The following is an 18816-nucleotide window of genomic DNA, read 5'->3' on the forward strand; positions in this document are numbered from 1 at the left end:
TCCTGAAGCTACACTCTTGAAGCTGTCTGGGCTATCCCCTCTGCCTGATCATTGTCTCCCTCGGCGCGAAAAGGATCAATCGGAACATGTGGCAACATCATCAAAGGTGTTATAGGACTTGCTCTTGAACCATATAACGGGTTCGCACATGTTTTATCTTAGTCACTCACCGTAGTGACCTTCTTCACCTCAAGATATTTGTCCACCAATTTGTTAGACAGTATGTTGGCATGTGCACACAGTCTCCTTATTAGACAAGGAAATGACATACTAACTCTTTTATTCAAGGCACAATCTCTCATCTCAATAACAATAATTCTCCCAACATTTAATGGATAACAAGTTGTGATACATGCAACCAAGGAAGCTTATGAAGGTGATAGGGTGTTGTCATTCCCCATTGGCCGCAATTGGGCACGGACCACTGCCCACCAGATCTTTGATGGAAATGTCAAGGATGCCTTGGTGATGTGAACCTATGGGTTGGCTACCCACGTTGTTGCTTCATCATCAGTCGCAATCAGCCCCACCATCCATCTTAGAACACTCCTGTGAGACGGGATCCTCCATCTCGACTTAATTGGTCACCGAATGGTGGCGAACCTCATATAGACCTACCATGGTAGGTGCAGTGTACCCCTGACCATGTAGAAACTTATTTATAGTGGTCTTCGAGATATCAACCTTCTCACCCTAAATAACCACCTCAACTAGTGGTCCCAATTTAGAAGTTGTTACTTTATTCCCCGTCTTGGATGATTCGGTGTGTGATAAATTCATCAATAAGGCAACATAGAAGGAGTAAAATTCTTTTGTCAAGTGTCACGCGAACTCTCTTGGATTTTTGGTCATCCATTCAAACTGATGTTGTTTGAACAGGTTGTAAATATTGAAAATGCCTCCAAGTCAGCCTCCACAACTCTACACTGGTCCCCCTCAAATGCCGCTGCACTTGGATAGTATTTTGTTATCAAATATGTCCCTTTATTCAGGAATAGACCAAGTCCTTCGAAAGACATCTATGAGGTGTTGTTGCATCACTGGGTCAGCTTGCCTCTATCGAACAAACTGTACTAGTGAGTCATCGGTGTCACAAACATCACTATCCTCATGACTGTTCCTCTCTTCTTCTATAATTTCAAATGTTGGTGGGTCAATACTGGATGCGCAAGAATCATCATCAGACCCATGCTCTCCCTCAAAACTACTTTCTTTCCCTTTAGACTTGGAAGGGGTGTTCTTATTATCACTTGCACTAGCTGTCCGAGATCTAGTCGCATGGGGGGAGTGTGGCTCAATCTCTGTGTTGACCTAGACCCCAGGGCTACTAGGAGCTTCCTCACTCAAACTTTGTTCTGGAGAAGCAGGGGGTGAGATGTGCAACAATGTCGTCTTGTGCCTTGGTTTTTCCATTGTACTTGAGAGACAAAAAAATAGAATCCATGTATACCAAACGACAACACTAATAGGTACTCAAAATTCCCCTCTATATTTATACAAAGTAACACTTTGCCTTAAGTATGTCGTCACTCAATTTATCATTGGGAAGGGCAACGCACTGAATAAAGAATGAATTAAAAAAAGAATTTTTTTTGGTATTTTAAAAATTATATATATATAAGGCTCTATACGGTCCGTGGTAAGTACCACAGCCGGTCTAAGCCATCGTGAAACCTGGCCAATGTGTTCTAACCTTCTAAGTGTGGTTCACGAAGGGTTTCATGCCCCGTGCACCCTTGCACGGTTGAAACCTTCGTGTACTGACACTTTGGTTAGGTTTTGACTCGAAATTTCTAAGAACTCACATTTTCAAATTAATCAATCAAAAACACCCAAAAATGACTGGAAATCATCTAATTTCAACACATCCATCATAAATTACACATATAATCACCATCCAACATACCATCCACTACTTTCACACCCTTCCGTCAACTTACAAACCCACAAAATATTAAGAAAACCATGAGATGATCAATAATAAGTAGTTCTTATACTTGATTTCAACAACATCAAACTTATATCAAGTAGAGACTTAGGACTTACTTCAAATTGAAATTGAATTTTTGCACAAAGAGGGAAGGAGGAATGCTTGACTTTAGGAATTTCTTGAAATATAGAATTAGGGCTTGAACTCCTCTTTGATTCCTTGATATTGATATTAGAAAACTCCTCAAGTTCCAAAAAGACGTTATGAATTCAAGTATAGGGGGAAAGAACTGGTCCTTTCACGCTTTGAAGCCTTTAATTTTAAAATATGGGTTTTGATCGAGTTTAGGTCGGGTCGGGCCAGGTATGGCACTGCCGACTTAACCTGAAGGGCCATGAAGTGGCTCGTGAAGAGCACCACAGCCCATAGTAGTGCTCATGAACATGACTCAGACAAGAAATCTTACATGCATGTTTACGAGAGGCTAAACGGTCCGTCTAGGATCAGACGGGCCATAAACCCTTTCGTGAACATTTATTGTCCTTATTCCAATGAGCTCCACTTCAGTTGGCTCACATCTTCACGGGCCGTATAGAGTGAAATGGCCCGTCTAACGGCTCGTGAAGAGCACTTCATGCTTCAGCTTTCCTACACACTTGCTCACACTTTGACCTTATATATAAGAATAATTGAAATTCATAGAAATTAAACTATTTATTATAATTACATCTTGGGTTGCCTCCCAAGTAGCGCACAATTAAACATCGCAACGCGAAGCAGGTTACTTAATTACTGAAACTTCATCAAGTTTGCACTCCTTAACTATCTCCACTTCTTCTATTGACCCCCATATATGCCTTGACTGACTAACCATTTGCCTTGAACTTCTCACCTTTTTCGTTTTCAAGTTCAATTGCTCTCGATTGAAACACTTGGGTCACATTGAATGGTCCAGACCATTTGGGCCTTAACTTTCCCGGAAATAGGCGTAGCCTTGTGTTAAACAATAACAACAAGTCTGCAGCACTGAAAGTCCTCTTCTCAATATGTTTGTCATGATACAGATTCATCATTTCCTTGTACAATGCAGATCTCTATAAGCTCTCAGTCAAAACTCATCCATTTCATTTATCTGCTCAAGTCGCATATTCGCTGCCTCACTCCAACTCAAATTTAGTTTCTTTAGTGCTCATAATGCCTTGTGTTCCAACTCCACAAGCAAACACTAAATGATATGGTGACATACCAATGGGTGTTTTGAAAGCTATCTGATATGCCCATAAAACATCATCTAATTTCCTTGTCTAGTTAGTTTTGTTGGCATTCACTATCTTCGTCAATATTAATATTATCTCCCTATTGGAGACTTCCACTTATGTACTAGTTTGTAGATGATAAGGCGTCGACACTTTATGATGTTTCACCCCTTATTTAGCCAAGAGAGTTCTAAAAAATTTATTGTAGAAGTGTGAGCCTCAGTTTTCCCTAGGTGTGCCAAACCTCGAGAAAATATTCTTCTTTAGAAATCCTGCAACACTCTTGCCATCATTCTCCGCCAAGGCCACAACCTCAACCCACTTGGAGACATAATCAACTGCCACCAATATATATTTTTGCCCGAAATAACTCACAAATGGTCCCATGAAGTCAATCCCCCAGACATCAAATAATTTGACCTCCAAGATAGCGGTCATAGGTAGCTCATGTCGGCGAGAAATGGCCCTTTGCCTTTGACACATATCACAACTTTAATCAGGTCGAATACATCTTAATGAATTGTAGGCCAATAGTATCCGCTTTGGAACACCTTATGGGCAGTGTGAGCACCCCCATGGTGCCTACCAACTAGAGATCAATGACAGGCTTCTAGAATACTACACATTTCAGCCTCAGGCACACGTCGCCTGATTATATTATTCACACAAACCCTGTCTAAGTAAGGCTCATCCCAAAAGTACGTTACCACATAATGCAAGAACATCTTCCTTTGTTGAAAATTCAAGACCTCAAGCATCAAGTCACTGACAAGATAATTGGCAAAGTAAGCGAACCAAGGAATGGAATCAAGAGTAACAGCTAGTACCTGCTCATGTGGAAATTAATGTCTAACTCAGCTTCCTCTTTCTTCTCTGCCTCTAGTCTGGACAAGTGATATGCCACTTGATTTTCATAGCCTCTTCTATCTTTGACTTCAAAATCAAACTCTTATAATAACAACACCCATCTTATCAATCTCGGGTTAACATCTTTCTTCCCCATCAAGTACCACAATGATGCATGGTCAGTGTGAATTACCACTTTAATTATTAGCAGGTATGCTCTAAATTTCTCAAAGGCATATACTACTGCAAGCAATTCTTGCTCAGTGATAGTATAGTTCCTTTGTGCTCCATTCAACATTTTGCTTGCATAGTATATTGGGTGAAAAATCTTATTGCGTTTTTGCCCTAACAAAACCCCTAAAGCAACACCACTTGCATCACACATCACCTCAAATGGTTCCGACTAATCTGGACCAATGATTTCTGGGGCTGAGATTAATTTAGCCTTCAAACACTCAAAGGCTTTGGTGCATGTTTCATCAAAATTGAACTAACTCTCATTTTTTTTAAAACTTACATAAAATATGTGCAATTTTAGAAAAGTCTTTAATGAAACGCCGATAGAAACCTGCATGACCAAAGAAAACTCTGAATCCCCTTCACAGAGATAGGTGGAGGCAGCATTTCAATCTTCGCTCTATCAACCTCCAAACCTTTCTCGGACACTTTATGGCCCAGAACTAGGCCTTCCTTGACCATGAAGTGGCATTTTTCCCAGTTTAGCACCAGGTTCGCCTCTTCACACTTCTGTACTATCCTGCTAAGATTCAACAAACAGTCATCAAAAGTGTTACCTACAATAGAGAAGTCATCCATGAATACCTCCAAAGTGTCCTCAACTATATCCAAAAAGATGGACATCATACATCGTTGGTGTATTACATAATCCAAATGGAATGCACTTGAACTCAAAGGTTCCATAAAGACATGTAAAAGTTGTTTTTTCCTGGTCTTCTGGTGCAATTGAGATTTGATTATACTTAGAGTACCCATTTAAGAAGCAATACCACCATTTTCCTACCAACCTATCTAATATCTAATCCATGAAATGCATTGTGAAATGGTCATTCAAGGTTCATTTGTTTAACTTTCTGTAGTCCATGCACACTCATCAACCTGTAACTGGCCTTTGCGGGGTCAACTCATTCTTCGCATTGGCCATTACTTTCATTCCACCCTTCTTGGGCACACACTGCAACGGTCTCACCCAATGACTATCAGAAATGGGGTACACTACCATGCATCTAGCCACTTCATAATTTCCTTATTTACCACCTCTTGCATTGGTGGATTAATCTCTTCCTATGCTCTATACTCGGGCTGCAATTGTAACGACCCCAAAAATGAACTAGTAAAACTAGAGCCTCACATGTGAGTTTGGAGTTGAGAACTTGATGAAATGATGAGAAATGACCGTGACGTCCGGAAACTAGTCATTTGAACTAGTGAGTTGTAAGGGTCAACTTTAAATGGTCATATCTTTTAGCTCAAAATGAATTAGGTGGACCTTTACCTATCCAATTAAAGGTCTTTGAGTCCTCTTTCCAACGACACCAAGTTTGCCCAATTCCGACCTTGGAGTAAAAAGTTATGCCCGAAATATTGAAGCACTGTCAGGCTGAAAAAAAAGGGCGAACTAAGACGGGAAGGGGTAGAATTTTTAAGTTAAGACTTTATGGGTCCTTAGTCCTTTTCCAAAATTGACCCTATGCTATTTTATTCTTTTCTTAGCAACTATAAGACCTTTTTATGACTTAATTCCTTTCATTTAAGCCACTCCTCTTAGAATTAAAAAGAAACCCATCTCCTTTCATATATTTCTCTCTAACTCAAGGAAGAAGAGGAGTTGGAGCTAGGATTGAAGATTTCGAGTGCTTCTTCTTCAATTTTCGTGGGTTTTCAACTTAGAGGTATAGGGATCCTTATCCTTGATTATTCTTTCTTTCAAGGAACCCAATCAAAAAGGTTTTCAAGGTTTTTCAAATACACACAAAAACCTATTTCGATTCAAGCATGGTTCTTGCATAAAAAGGTTTTAAATGATGATTTATATGGTTATTAATGATTATTAATGGTTTTTAGAAAAAATTCTCATGAACCCATGTCTTCTCAAATTCTCTAAATTTGGCCTAAAGTGGGTGTATTGATTTTGTGTAATTGATGGACGATTATTGTGTAGATTGTTGTGGACTGTTCATATATGTATTTATCTATGTGGAATTGTTAAGAATTGTTAGTGAATTGAAGGATGTGGGATGTTAGCCTTGAATGGACAAAATTGTGAATTGGTCTTCATGTTGATTATTGGCTTATGCTTAGCTTAGCTTGTATAGTTGAATGTTGTTATTATCATTGTTATTGTATTGTTAATTGTTGGAATATGAGGATGATGAAGATAGCCATGGAAAGAGGGTAAGTTGATCAAACTTGATAAATATTGTATAATTGGCATGGAATTGAGTATTGTGGCTTATGGCCTTTGAAAAGGGTGGTAAGATGGTTTGATCTCTTAGTATTAATATAATTGTTATTGGTTGGTTTGATCCACCTTTGGTGGAGGTGGTTATTTGTTGTATTATTGTGAATTGAGGCCATGAAGGGCATTATGTGAATGTTATTATATTGTTGTATTATTATACACATATGAGGCTATATGTAAAGTCCTATATGAAGCTATATGTAAAGTTTTATGTGAAGGTATGATGTGAATGAGTTTTATGTGAAGCTATATGTGAAGGTATGATGTGAATGAGTTTTATGTGAAGGTATGATGTGAATGAGTTTTATGTGAAGTTATATGTGAAGGTATGATGTGAATGAGTTTTATTTGAAGCTATATGTGAAGGTATGATGTGAATGAGTTTTATGTGATCTTGTGATGATCCTATGTAAAGTGGATAGCATTGTGAGTTAAAGTATGATTTCTCATGATGTATATATGAAATGATGTTGGATTATGAAGTATCCTTAGATGAAAATGTTGTGACTTGGTTGGTAGACTAAAGTGTCCCTCCTTGTTACTTAAAGTCTTGAATGCATGAATGTGTGAAGTGGGCAAGAACTAAGAAATGGTGCCCTTTCTATAAATGCTAAAAGAGGAATTATAGGCCAAGACTTGAATCAGCAAAACTAAGAAATGGTGCCCTTTCATAAGTCTAGCTTTCCTAAGTAAATGTAAAACCATGAAATCGGTAGACCTAATGGTGGTAGCCCTTCTCATGTGTGAAATGATGAACCTTGGACCGGTAGGCTTAAGGCACCCTTAATGAAAAATCGGTAGGCTTAAGGCACCCTTCCAGGGGGATTTAATGAGCTATCTTTAATGAACCTTGATCGGTAGATCCTTGTGGTGCCCTTCTTGGTAGATGTGCTATGGGTCGGTAGACCTAATGATGGTGCCCTCTCTAGCACATACATGTGAATGAAATTACTTTATGGGAACTAAGGCTAAGCACCGAGTGGATATGGTTAAGATGGTAGCTCTCCCGAGTATAAGGCAAGAGTACAATGAACATCTTTGGATATCCCCTAAACCATGTGCCTACAAGGGATGTGTCCTAGTTCTACCCTTGGCAAGTAGAACACCTTCCACGGTGTAGGGTTTTATGACACCGGATTCCATGTCTAGCTTGCATGGTCTATGTCGGTTAATGCCTATTCCCATCATGTGGGATGTGCACTCTAGTTATTGGATAGGTTCTACAACGTGTAGGTAGTAGTATGAGATTCTATCTACACATGGCACGAGTAGGCTTTGAAGATACTAAAGTGAGTTCCCTAACTCTAACGACTATTATGTGAAAGTCCCCTTATGTGCTTGAATGTCTCCAAAATGGTTTCTTAAAGAATGTTGGTCTATTGATGTTATGTTGTAAAGGAAATGTCCTTATCTAAGGTAATCTTGGGGAACACTTAAGTGTGCTTGAAGAGGTTGTATGGGCGGTCACTTCTTGTCTCACTCAAGTGTGTCTTAAGATTATATTAGGTAGAAGTCCTATGGTAATGAAATGACATGTGTTCTTTTAAAGTTAAGCATGGGTTGTATATGGACATATGTTGAGTATATGTATGGTTGGCTATGGTCTTATATGTTAATGTTGACTTGTATTATGTCTCTTATACTTGTAAAGGAAAGGTTTTATCAAATGATATGAAAGCATTTACTTCCTTGAAAATGTCCTTTTTGGCATGTTTTTGCATGGTCTCCATACTTAGTACTTAATTGTGCTAACCCCTTTCTTTCCCTTTTTGGACTAAAGTGTAGGGATTTGGAGATGATGACATGTCATGGCTATTTGATAGGTTTCTAAGTGTTGAAGATGAAGATTTGGTGAGTCCTCATATATTCGAGGACAATACCCCATATGTTCTTTTATGTCTTTTTAGTATTGTTTAAGTTGTGTATGGGATTGGTCCCGAATTTTGTACTCTAAAGTATTAGATGGTTTTGAGACATCATGTATAAAGTCTAGAAAGTCTTCCGCTTTCTATTGTTTCTTTTTTTATGAAATGTGTTCTTGGTAAAGAAAGTTTTAATTCCTTATGGTTTTAGTGTCTATGCGATGAATGAATTGCTAAGAGGCTTATATTAGACCTCTTCGAGGTCGAGTACGCCGGTTACGACTAGGGGGTGATCCCGGGTCGTGACATCAATCTTCCTCCAGTTGAATTTTGTGAGTGCAAATACCTGAAGGTATCCCATGATGTAAGCAATGGTCCAACCAATTGCTTTCTTGAAAATCTCTTCAACACCTTCACCCCTACTTGCACTTGTTCAACATTAAGATCTATAGCCAAAATAAATGGCAAAGTGTTATTTTACCTAAGAAATACATACCTCAAGTGACTAGACAACTTCTTTAATTCAAGCACAAGCGTTTCCTCAATGGATGGTTTTGCTGGAGGGTTTGGCCTGTTCTTTAAATCCAAGTCCAACTTTTTGGGAGAATATGAATGTGAACCCATGCCTTGCAGTGCATTTAGGATCTCCACCTAATCGACTCGAAAGACTTCATTAAAGTTCATTACCACTACAACCAATGTCTCCACACTAAATCATTCTTCTATAGACGTTTTTGTGTCTCTTTCTTCACCAATATTGATTGTAGACACCACACATATATCTTGTGGTTGCTTCATCGACTTACACTCTTTGAATTTGACTTCTTCATTATTAACCCAAAATTTCAGCTCCCTACTTTCTACATCAACTAAAGCTCTCCTAGTGGCAAAAAATGGTCTTCCTAAAATTATAGGAACCTCGAAATCCACTTCGCAATCCAGAATCACAAAATCAGCTAAAAAGATAAAACTTTCTACCTTAACCAACACATCACACAAAATGCCCACAGGCCTCTTCACTTATCTCTCTGCCATCATCAACCTCATAGCAGTGGGCCATAGAGCCCCCAACCCCAATTGTTTGTATATGGCCGATGGCATAAGATTGATACTCGCTCAGATCACATAAAGCTTTAGAGAACTCGAATGCGTCAATACTGCATAGTATAGTGAATGTGATTGGGTCCTCTTTCTTCAACACCAAGGTCCTTGTAGCAATAACACTACAATGGTGAACATTATATGTTGGTTCAAAACTCACAGTCCACTTCATCGTTACTAAGTCCTTCATGAACTTAACATAACCTGGCATCTGTTTCAGAACTTCTACTAGCAGAATATTTACTGATAGTTGCTGAAGCATGGAGATAAACTTCAAGAATTTTCCATCTTCAGCTTTCTTCTTGAGCCTTTGAGGAAATGGAGGAGGAGGTTTAGGTATTTGCCGTAAAGGTAAGGTTACCTCTACTATAGAGTTTTTCGCTCTTGATGACTTCTCTACCCATCTAAATACCTTTGAGTCATCCACAACTTATGCATCTACTTATGTTTCCTCATTTCTTTTTATGCTCTCGTTCTGCTCAATGCTTGAAGGTTTAGGTTCTAGAAGTGATTTACCACTTTTTGTAGTGATCGCAATGCAATCCCTATCTTTCTTTGGGTTTTGAATGGTATCACTAGGTAGTGTTCCATTATTTCTCTAGTTTAATGAGGCTGACAGTTGCCCCATCTGCTGCTCCAACTTCTTAATAGATGTTGAATGTGAGTCTACAAGTTGACTTTATAGTGGAGAAATCATTTCTTAGCTCTTTGACCCCCACATCTATGGATTCAACTCTTCGAAGGACCTTCGCTAATATGTCTTCTAGCTCGGACCCGCTGGAGCCACTATCTTCTTGATCTATTTTACCTAGAGGTACATACACACCAATGTGCTCATTTTTATAACCCTCATTGTTTTCCAGTTGCCTTGTTCACGATTCCCTATTATGTCATACTGACCATCTCTCTAATAGTTCCTACCTTGATTTCCAGAACTATAACCTTGGTTGCCCAAGTTATAAATTTTGGAAACCCCTTTATTGTTTAAGTACTTGGCCTCTTCATCAAAATCAACTTCATGTACTTTATACCTGTTAGCTGCACCCACTATATTTACCTTTTCTTGCCCAGTAGTGAGATGTTTCGTGATGAGGTCCATCTTGGTTTTAAAGTGGTCCATGTCTTGTCCCCATTCTTTCTCTCTCTTTCTTTACTCAGTAGAGATTTCAAAGGTGAACCCAAGGTCTCCAACCTCTCCATCTCTTGTGTGCCAGGCCCAAGTGTTCTTTGATACTTCATTCATGACAACCACAATCTCAGAGAATGGTTTTATGATGCCTGATCCACCACATACTACATGTACAACAGGTTTAGTCACAAAATTTAATGACCTCTAAAATACCTGGCCATGATTCGGGAACTTCTTTAGCTTTTGGAAAAACTTCCACCATGTGTCAAGCATTGCTTAACCTAGTAGCTTCTTATGAGAACCTATATCATCCTTCATTTGCAGCTTTTTTGCTTCGGGGAAAAACCTCTCCATGAAAGCTTCCCTTAGCTCTGCCCAAGTTCTGATTAAGTCGTGTGGAAAATCATTCAGCCAGTTTGTTGCTTCCCCAGTTAGGGACAAAGGAAACAACCTCAGCCTCATAGCAGTTTGACTGACTCCCAGAATCTCCGCTGACTTGCAAATCACCACAAAATCTTTAAAGTTCAGAAGTTGGATCATGGTGCTAGTTATGGTGAAATTTACTCATAGAGGTAGCATTGGCAGTACTATGGCTCTGGTGGGTCCAGTTCCATCTAACTCAAGGTCATCTTCTTCAAACCACCATACGTGTCGGTTGTTGGACTTGACCCCTTGGATCTAGTGGGTGGTGTTGATAATGGGCTATCTCTTATATCCCTTCATTTTCTTCCACCACCCTGTTTGGATCATTAGCATTGTTGTGAGAACCTCTAGCATGGGCCTCAACATCTTGTCTCAATCTCTGCCTCTAGGCATCTAGTTCCTATGCATTCACCATTTTCCTTATAGTTTTACTCAACATGGGGTTGTAAGGAATCAAAGGTGCTACCTTACTTCTGGTGTTTGGCATGCACTAGAGAACTCACCTGTAAATGACACAAACAAGAACCAAGAAGTAAAATTATGAAATACAACTACAACCGAAGTGATAGCTAGTAAAGTATTTCTGAACCGAAATTCCCCAGTAGCGGCGCCCAAATTTGATACGTCCAAACTTACACCTCAATTAAGAAGTATAAACGGTCGAAGTCAATTATAGAACTCAACTGGAGTTGAGGTCGATCCCAAAGGAAATTTACTATAAAAATAACCTTACTCGTGCTTTTATTCAATTTCGGTTGATATTTTCAAAAGAAAATAAATTACGGAAAGTTAAAGTTGGGTTGTTTGTGCTTAAGTAACCAACTTTCAGTTCAGATCAACAATCAACAAGAGCAACAACAGTTTCAAGATTTCAATAGTTGATTTAATGAGACTAGGATTGTGTTCTCTTCTACCTTTAGTTCACTCTCGAATTCCATACGAATAACTATTCATTGTTAATATTATATGTTCCTAGAAAGTTAGATACATGTAAGTGTTTTTCACCCTATTAGATGACTTTCACTATTTTCTCTCGGTCTTAGAGTGCTTTAAAGTTTACCCTTGTATACTTGTTAAGAGGGTTATCTTCTCTCGATCTCAAATCTTCAAAACAAGTTAATGAAGTTTGATTCTAACTTTTCCTAATTACCACTTTTCTCTCGAACAAGTAATAAATACATGCAATTTCTAATGTGTGCACTCATTAGAAAGCAGTCATTATGAAATTCGACTCAACATATGCGATTAACAACTTAACGTTACTCGTATTTGAATCCGTAGTTAAGTTTTAGTCATGGTTCCCACAACCCAAGTTGTGGTATTTAGCCGCTCATTATGTCAAGAAAATCAAAAGAAGACATTATTAAAAGCATGATAAGAGACTTACAATAATAGAAAAAGAAAAGATTCTTGATTATTAATACGCAATCACGAACACGAAGTTTTGATCCAAAGTAATCAACCAAGCAAAGTGTTCAAAAATAGAAACTGTCGTTTCTCCGCGCTCCGAATGTCTCGATGTAATGAATGATAAAAATTAATATTCAAATATAAACCTTAAGTACTTAAAATAGTCTTTAAAAATAAGTCATACTCGAAGTAGGACTGCACTGTCGCGACACCTTACGGGCAGGGTAACGGCTCGTCAAGCCCTTCTTGATCCCACACATAGACAGTGTGGGTCTTCCTTCACTTCTAGTCTTCACCAACTAGATGGCATGTCTTAAGCACCACAACCTGTTTAGTGCTCCGTGGAGTTGCGCCTTCACTTGGGTTGCTACTGACTTCACTGCCTCTCTTCTACGAGCAATTGGACGACTCTTCACCTCAACCACAACCCATCTGGGGGTTTTTTGGACTTCAATCTAAACTTAGGAATCCACAACAATCATTACCTCTCTTCCACGAGCCATCAGATGGCTCGTCAACGGGACCACGCCCCGTTTAGGCTCCGTGGTGTTGACTTCAGCTCTATTTTCCTTCTTTTTTTCTATCTTTTGAATTCAAGTGTTGTACATGTTCAACACCAAAGAAAACATCATATCCACCCACATAAAAAAATTGATTCCTCACACTAATTCTTAGTTTTGAGCGTCAAATGTGCTATGAGTTCACGGCACATAAGAAACCTCGTACAGTACAATTGTAATAATGTAGGTAGTTTCATTTTCAATTGTAAAATTATATTTAAATAGGCTTCACTATGTTTTGTTATACATTCTATGATGTGATGATTTTTACTGATTTATTTGAATGAAAATTAATATATATATATATATATATATTTGTCATTTCCAATTTCATTCTTGAAACTTCAAGACTCTCCTCATGTTTACATTCTACATTATGTTTGATCTATTTAAGTCTTTAGATATATGTGCTCTAAATTAAGTATTTTTTATCCGATCCGTTCATATTCGATTCGACCCATTTATTTGTAGATTTTATTTGTATGCTTAGTGTTTTTCTTGAACCCCCTTTATGAAAATCATGTCTTCAGCTCTGCTAATTCATGCACTACTAATTCATGCATTACTAATCTCTAAGGGGTCATTTGGTTGGGAACAAGTTATCGCAGGATTAGTTATCTTGAGATTGGCTATCCAGTTATAACTTATCCCACCATGTATATGGAATAACTTATCTCATCAATATGGTATAAATGGTGGGATAAGTTATGACAACATGGCAACCAAGCAACACACAAAAAAATTATCCCATCACTATTTTCTTATCTCATCACTATTTATTTTTATCCCTCATACCAAACAACCCCAAAGTTATTAATCTTTGTGCATAACAACCCCTTAATGGTAGCTCTTAACTTTTATACACAACATGTGTAATGAATATAAACAAAATGTCTAGCAACACCCTCATATATATATATATATATATATATATATATATATATATATACACATATTGAGTTTGTACCCTCTTTTAACATATCTCCTTTAACAGTCTTAACAAGAATGTCAAATCATAAAAAACTGAGCAACACAATCACCAATCAATATAAATCATCAACACATTTGTCAAAGTACAACCAAGTCAATAAAATCTTAAAATCATATACATCCCGACCTTGTAGTTGTGCATCTGTCAGAAAACACTAGCATATGTATAGGTCTAGACTGATGACCTTTTCAATATGTTGAAGTTGTAGATTCAATTAAAAAAAATATAATCACAATTAAAAATTGTTGCCACTGATGAAACAACATTTTTACAAATGCTCTCTCCTGAAATTTAGTGAACGTGTGTCATAATCTGACAATCATTATCCTTTAATTTATGAAACACTCCGGCATTGGGTAGACTTACCTAGAGCTAAAATGAATGGGGTAAGAGTTTAGAGAGAAGGCAAGGGCCTAAATCACCTAAGAAACATGGAAGAAAATGATTATTACTTTGGTCCATTCGGAGATGGGTAGTAGCATCGCCCAAGTACCTTGGCGATTAGCCAAATGGACTCTCCTCTCCTAGTGGGCAGACTCCCCTAGACCTAGCTACTGGGATTATATGTGAGCTAGGTCGAGGCTCACCAACCCACTTGGTGCATCACCCAAAAGACCTTCCTCTCGCCCATTGGAAATGCTCCATGATGGAGAATTCTGGAAAATTAGGCAAGCCAAGGGTCTATTAGGCGTGTCGCCTAGTGCCCTTGGCGAGCTAAGGGGGTGCATTGGGCGAGCCAAGTCGTGAAAGAAGGGAAAATTTAAGTTGTAACTTAAAGGGTCTCAAGTTTTCTTCCAAAATTAAAACCACTTTATTCTACTCTTTTCTCAATAAGTATATAACCTTTTTAGACTTGAAATTCCTCCAATTAAGTCACTTTTAAAAGAATTAAAAGAAGACCCATCTCCTCTCCAATATTTCTCTCACTAAAAATCCTCCATTGAAGAAGAACAAGAACTTGAAGGCTAGGGCTCAAGAACTCATCTTCTCAACTCCAATTCGTGGGGAAATCTTCAATCAAGGTATGGGGATCTTGATTCATGGAAAGCATTCTTCCATGAAGCCCTAAAACTCTCAATTACAAATTAGTAGATTCTTCAAAACCTAGGGTTTTCAATCTATGTCATGGGTTCTTCCTAAAAACGATTTCAATGAGTTAATTGTCTATTATTATGATTGAATTGTTGTTTATTGGTGGTTTTATGATAAAATTCCCCATGGACCCATGAATTCCCCCGTGACCCAATTTCATGAATTGTGATGGGTGTATTGATGCAAGATGAATACTATGAATTATGTCTATGGTATGTTAGTTATTGAGATCATGTTGTCATTCATGCCTATTGTAGTATTTCTAGGTGTGATTCTGAGACTTGATTAATGACCCTTGAAGGGTAAATTATGAGGGTCTGTACATGTTGATGAAAATTGTGTATGAACTTATGATTCACTTAGAAAGTAAAGATCCTATGACTATTGTGTAAATTGTGGTATTGCCGAAAGATCATTCTCCCCTTACCCTTACACATGACTATGTATGAATTGTCTAGGATATGATCATGTGGTTGTGTTGATTGAAAGTCTATTCTCATGAAACATTATGAACATAATGTGAAAGGTTTACTCACATATTGATGATTGAAAGTCCATTCTCACCTAATTGAATCCATGAGATATTTTATGAGTTGTCTTGAATGAAGGGTAAGATATCGCTTCACACATGTAAATGGAATTCAAGAGTAATTATGTATAATTAGGGAAATAATGTTTAGCACCGAGTGTATATGAACAATGAGATAGAGGCCCTCCCGTCAATACAATAGGCCGGGTTTCTAAAAGGTAACCTCATGAGATGGAAGTTCTCCCGTCAATATATTAGGCCGGGTTTCTAGAAGATATCTCCATATCGCTTAACTATGTGCCCACATAGGTCTTTAGCTAGTGGATCCACCTAAAAGCTAATACATTTAGTTCTACCTTAGGCAAGTAGGACACCTTATTTCGGTGTGGGGTTACATGACACCGGATTCCATGTAGCTCACATGGTCTATATCGGTTAAGGCTATCTTCCCTACATGACAAGATTATGAATATGACACGAACTATACCTATGACTTCTTAATGAGCTTTGCTTAGTAGGAGTGGGTGTATGAGACTTCACTTTTACATTGCACAAGTAGACTTTGCAAGGGGTTATGGGGTGGTTTCTAATGTTATGAAAATGTATGAATGTATGCATGTATGTTGAATGAATTGTTGCTATGGATGACTTCCTTATGTTCAAGTTAATGTACACGACTATTTCCTTATCTATGACTATTGACTATGATGAGATCTAAGGATTATATGTATGACTAAGGTGGGCTCAAAGGGGTACTTAGAATGGTTGGTATTATAGGATACCAACCATACATTGCACAGGTATACCTTAGGGTTACTAACGTAATGGATTTACTATGTTATGAGGATTTATATGATGAACATGCTATGACTTGTGTTTTAAATTAAAGATGTCTGGTGATTCTCAAACTTAGTAAATGCATACTTTTCAATTAAATTGTCCTTTTTAGCATGTTTACGGTTTTATTGCACGGCTTCCATACTTAGTATATATTTGTGATAATCCCTGTTTCTTTTACATTTTCTCCAAAGTGTAGGTTCCGGGCATTGAAGTTTTTTCTTTCTTGACTAAGGCTTGGATTAATTATCTCCAAGACTTGTGGTGAGTCCTTATGGTTCGAGGACAAGATGTCATTCTCTTCTAGTTACTTTCCTATTGTTCTAGGTTGAGACTTTTGATTGAAAAAGGGTTGTGACCCTATTGAAATTCTATTGTAGTAGATGGCTATGAGACAATGTCTAGACTTCGCTTTTGATTTTTAATAAAAAGACTTCGATTGTAAAAATTTAAACTTCGCGTCATTTTCATTTCCTATGTGTATGATATGCTAAGGGCTTGTATGAGAGTCAAGTACGCCGTGTTGCATCTAGGGGGTACCCCTGGGTCGTGACTAACTTGGTATCAGAGCATAAGGTTTTGGGATTGATTTTTACGTTGATGTCTCATAAACCACGTCTAGTAGAGTCTTGTTCATGAGTGTGAAGCGTGTCACACTTATGAATGAGAGGCTATACGACGTTTAGGAAAGTTCACTTCATTCATTACTCCTTAGTCGTGCTTTAGAGTTTTAACTCTATGAATTCATTTTCCTAACCTTCTCTTGTGTTTATAGGCTATGAATACAAGAAGGGCGAATGCAAGATGGATGAAAGAGGAGAACGCGAATGAGGGAGTTCCTCCCCAAGGTACTCAAGTTCCTATGGATGACGGGGCTATGACAAATGTGGAAATAAGGGCGGCTCTCTACATATTGACTCAAGTCGTAACCACTCCAGCAATGAAAACTCAAGCTCAAGCCATGACGGCCCAAGCTACTAGGACAGTTGTTGCTCCGACTAATCCAAATCTAAATTCGGCAGCTTCTAGGGTTTGAGATTTTTCTAGGATGAATCCTCCGGAGTTCCATGGCTCCAAAGTGAGAGAGGATCCTTATGAGTTTATGGAAGAGGTTCTCAAGATACTTGATATTATGGGAGTGAGTTTGGTGGAGAAAGCGGAATTGGCTGCTTATCAATTGAAAGGTGTTACTCAAGTTTGGTACACTTAATGGAAGGCGAATAGGCCGGTTGGAGCGGGTCCCAATGGGAAGTGTTCAAAACCGCATTTCTTGCTAGGTATTTTCATCAGGAATTGAAATAGCCTAAAGTTCAAGAATTCATCAATCTTCGTCAAGGAGGCATGAGTGTGCAAGAGTACTCCCTCAAGTTCACTTAATTGTCTAAGTATGCTCTTTCTCTAGTGTCGAATCCGAGGGATGAAATGAGTAGATTCTTGACGGGGGTGTCCGACTCAATTGAAGAAAAATGTCGTGCGACAATACTTCATGACAACATGGACATATCACGTCTTATGGTTTATGCTCAACAACTTTAGGGGTTAAGGCTTAAGAAGAAGAATAGGGAAGTGAAGAGGGCAAGGACCAATGATGGAAATTCTTCCAAAGGTAAATTCGAAGGTCAAGGTAGACCAAGGTTCAAGGGGAAGTTCTCCAATCAAAGCTCCTCTAATGCTCTAAGGGGAAACAAAGGTAGGGTGTCTAACCCTAAGCCTCAAGGACGCAATAGTGGTGGATCTTCCATGAAGAGGCCTACTTGTGCCAAGTGTGGCAAAAAACATGATGGTAAATGTCTTGTCGGCATGGGTGTGTGCTATGGTTGTGGTAAGAGTTGCCACCAATTGAAAGATTGCCCAACACGTACGACCAAGGGGAGGGAAAATAAACAAACTGCTCCAAGTGGTTCAAATTCTGATGCTCCCAAGAAAAACTACTTTTATGCTCTTCAAGCTAGAGGTGACCAAGTTAGCTCCCCGAATCTGGTTACCGGTACATTGCAAGTTTTTCTTATTGATGTTTATGCATTATTGGACCCAGGTGCCACTCTATCTTTTGTGACGCCCTTTGTGGCGATGAGGTTTGATGTTCATCCGAAAGAATTATTAGAACCTTTTTTGGTTTCTAGCCCAGTTTGTGACTCTGTGGTGGCTAAGAGGGTGTATAAAAGGTGTCCCATTTCCTTGTCCCATAGAGTTACTTTTGTTGACTTGGTAGAACTTGACATGTTAGATTTCGACGTAATTCTTGGTATGGATTGGTTGCATGATTTTTATGCTTCAATTGATTGTAGAACTTAGGTGGTTAAATTCCAATTTCCGAATAAACCTATTTTAGAGTGGAATGGTGGAAAATCTATGCCTAGAGGTCAAATTG

General features: G+C 38.4%; 1 protein-coding gene across 1 annotated transcript; it reads left to right on the plus strand.

Annotated features, from left to right (window-relative positions):
* Positions 1-17493: 17493 nt before the first annotated feature.
* LOC125821531 (uncharacterized) lies at positions 17494-18740 on the plus strand. The gene is made up of 2 exons (XM_049500952.1): positions 17494-17640; positions 17982-18740. Exons 1-2 carry the CDS (start codon positions 17494-17496, stop codon positions 18738-18740), a joined length of 906 nt encoding a protein of 301 aa, XP_049356909.1.
* The last annotated feature ends 76 nt before the right edge of the window (positions 18741-18816 follow it).

Source organism: Solanum verrucosum, unplaced genomic scaffold (genome assembly GCF_900185275.1).
Source record: "Solanum verrucosum unplaced genomic scaffold, falcon-dt-bn FXZP01000305.1, whole genome shotgun sequence".
Taxonomy (NCBI): Eukaryota; Viridiplantae; Streptophyta; class Magnoliopsida; order Solanales; family Solanaceae; genus Solanum; species Solanum verrucosum.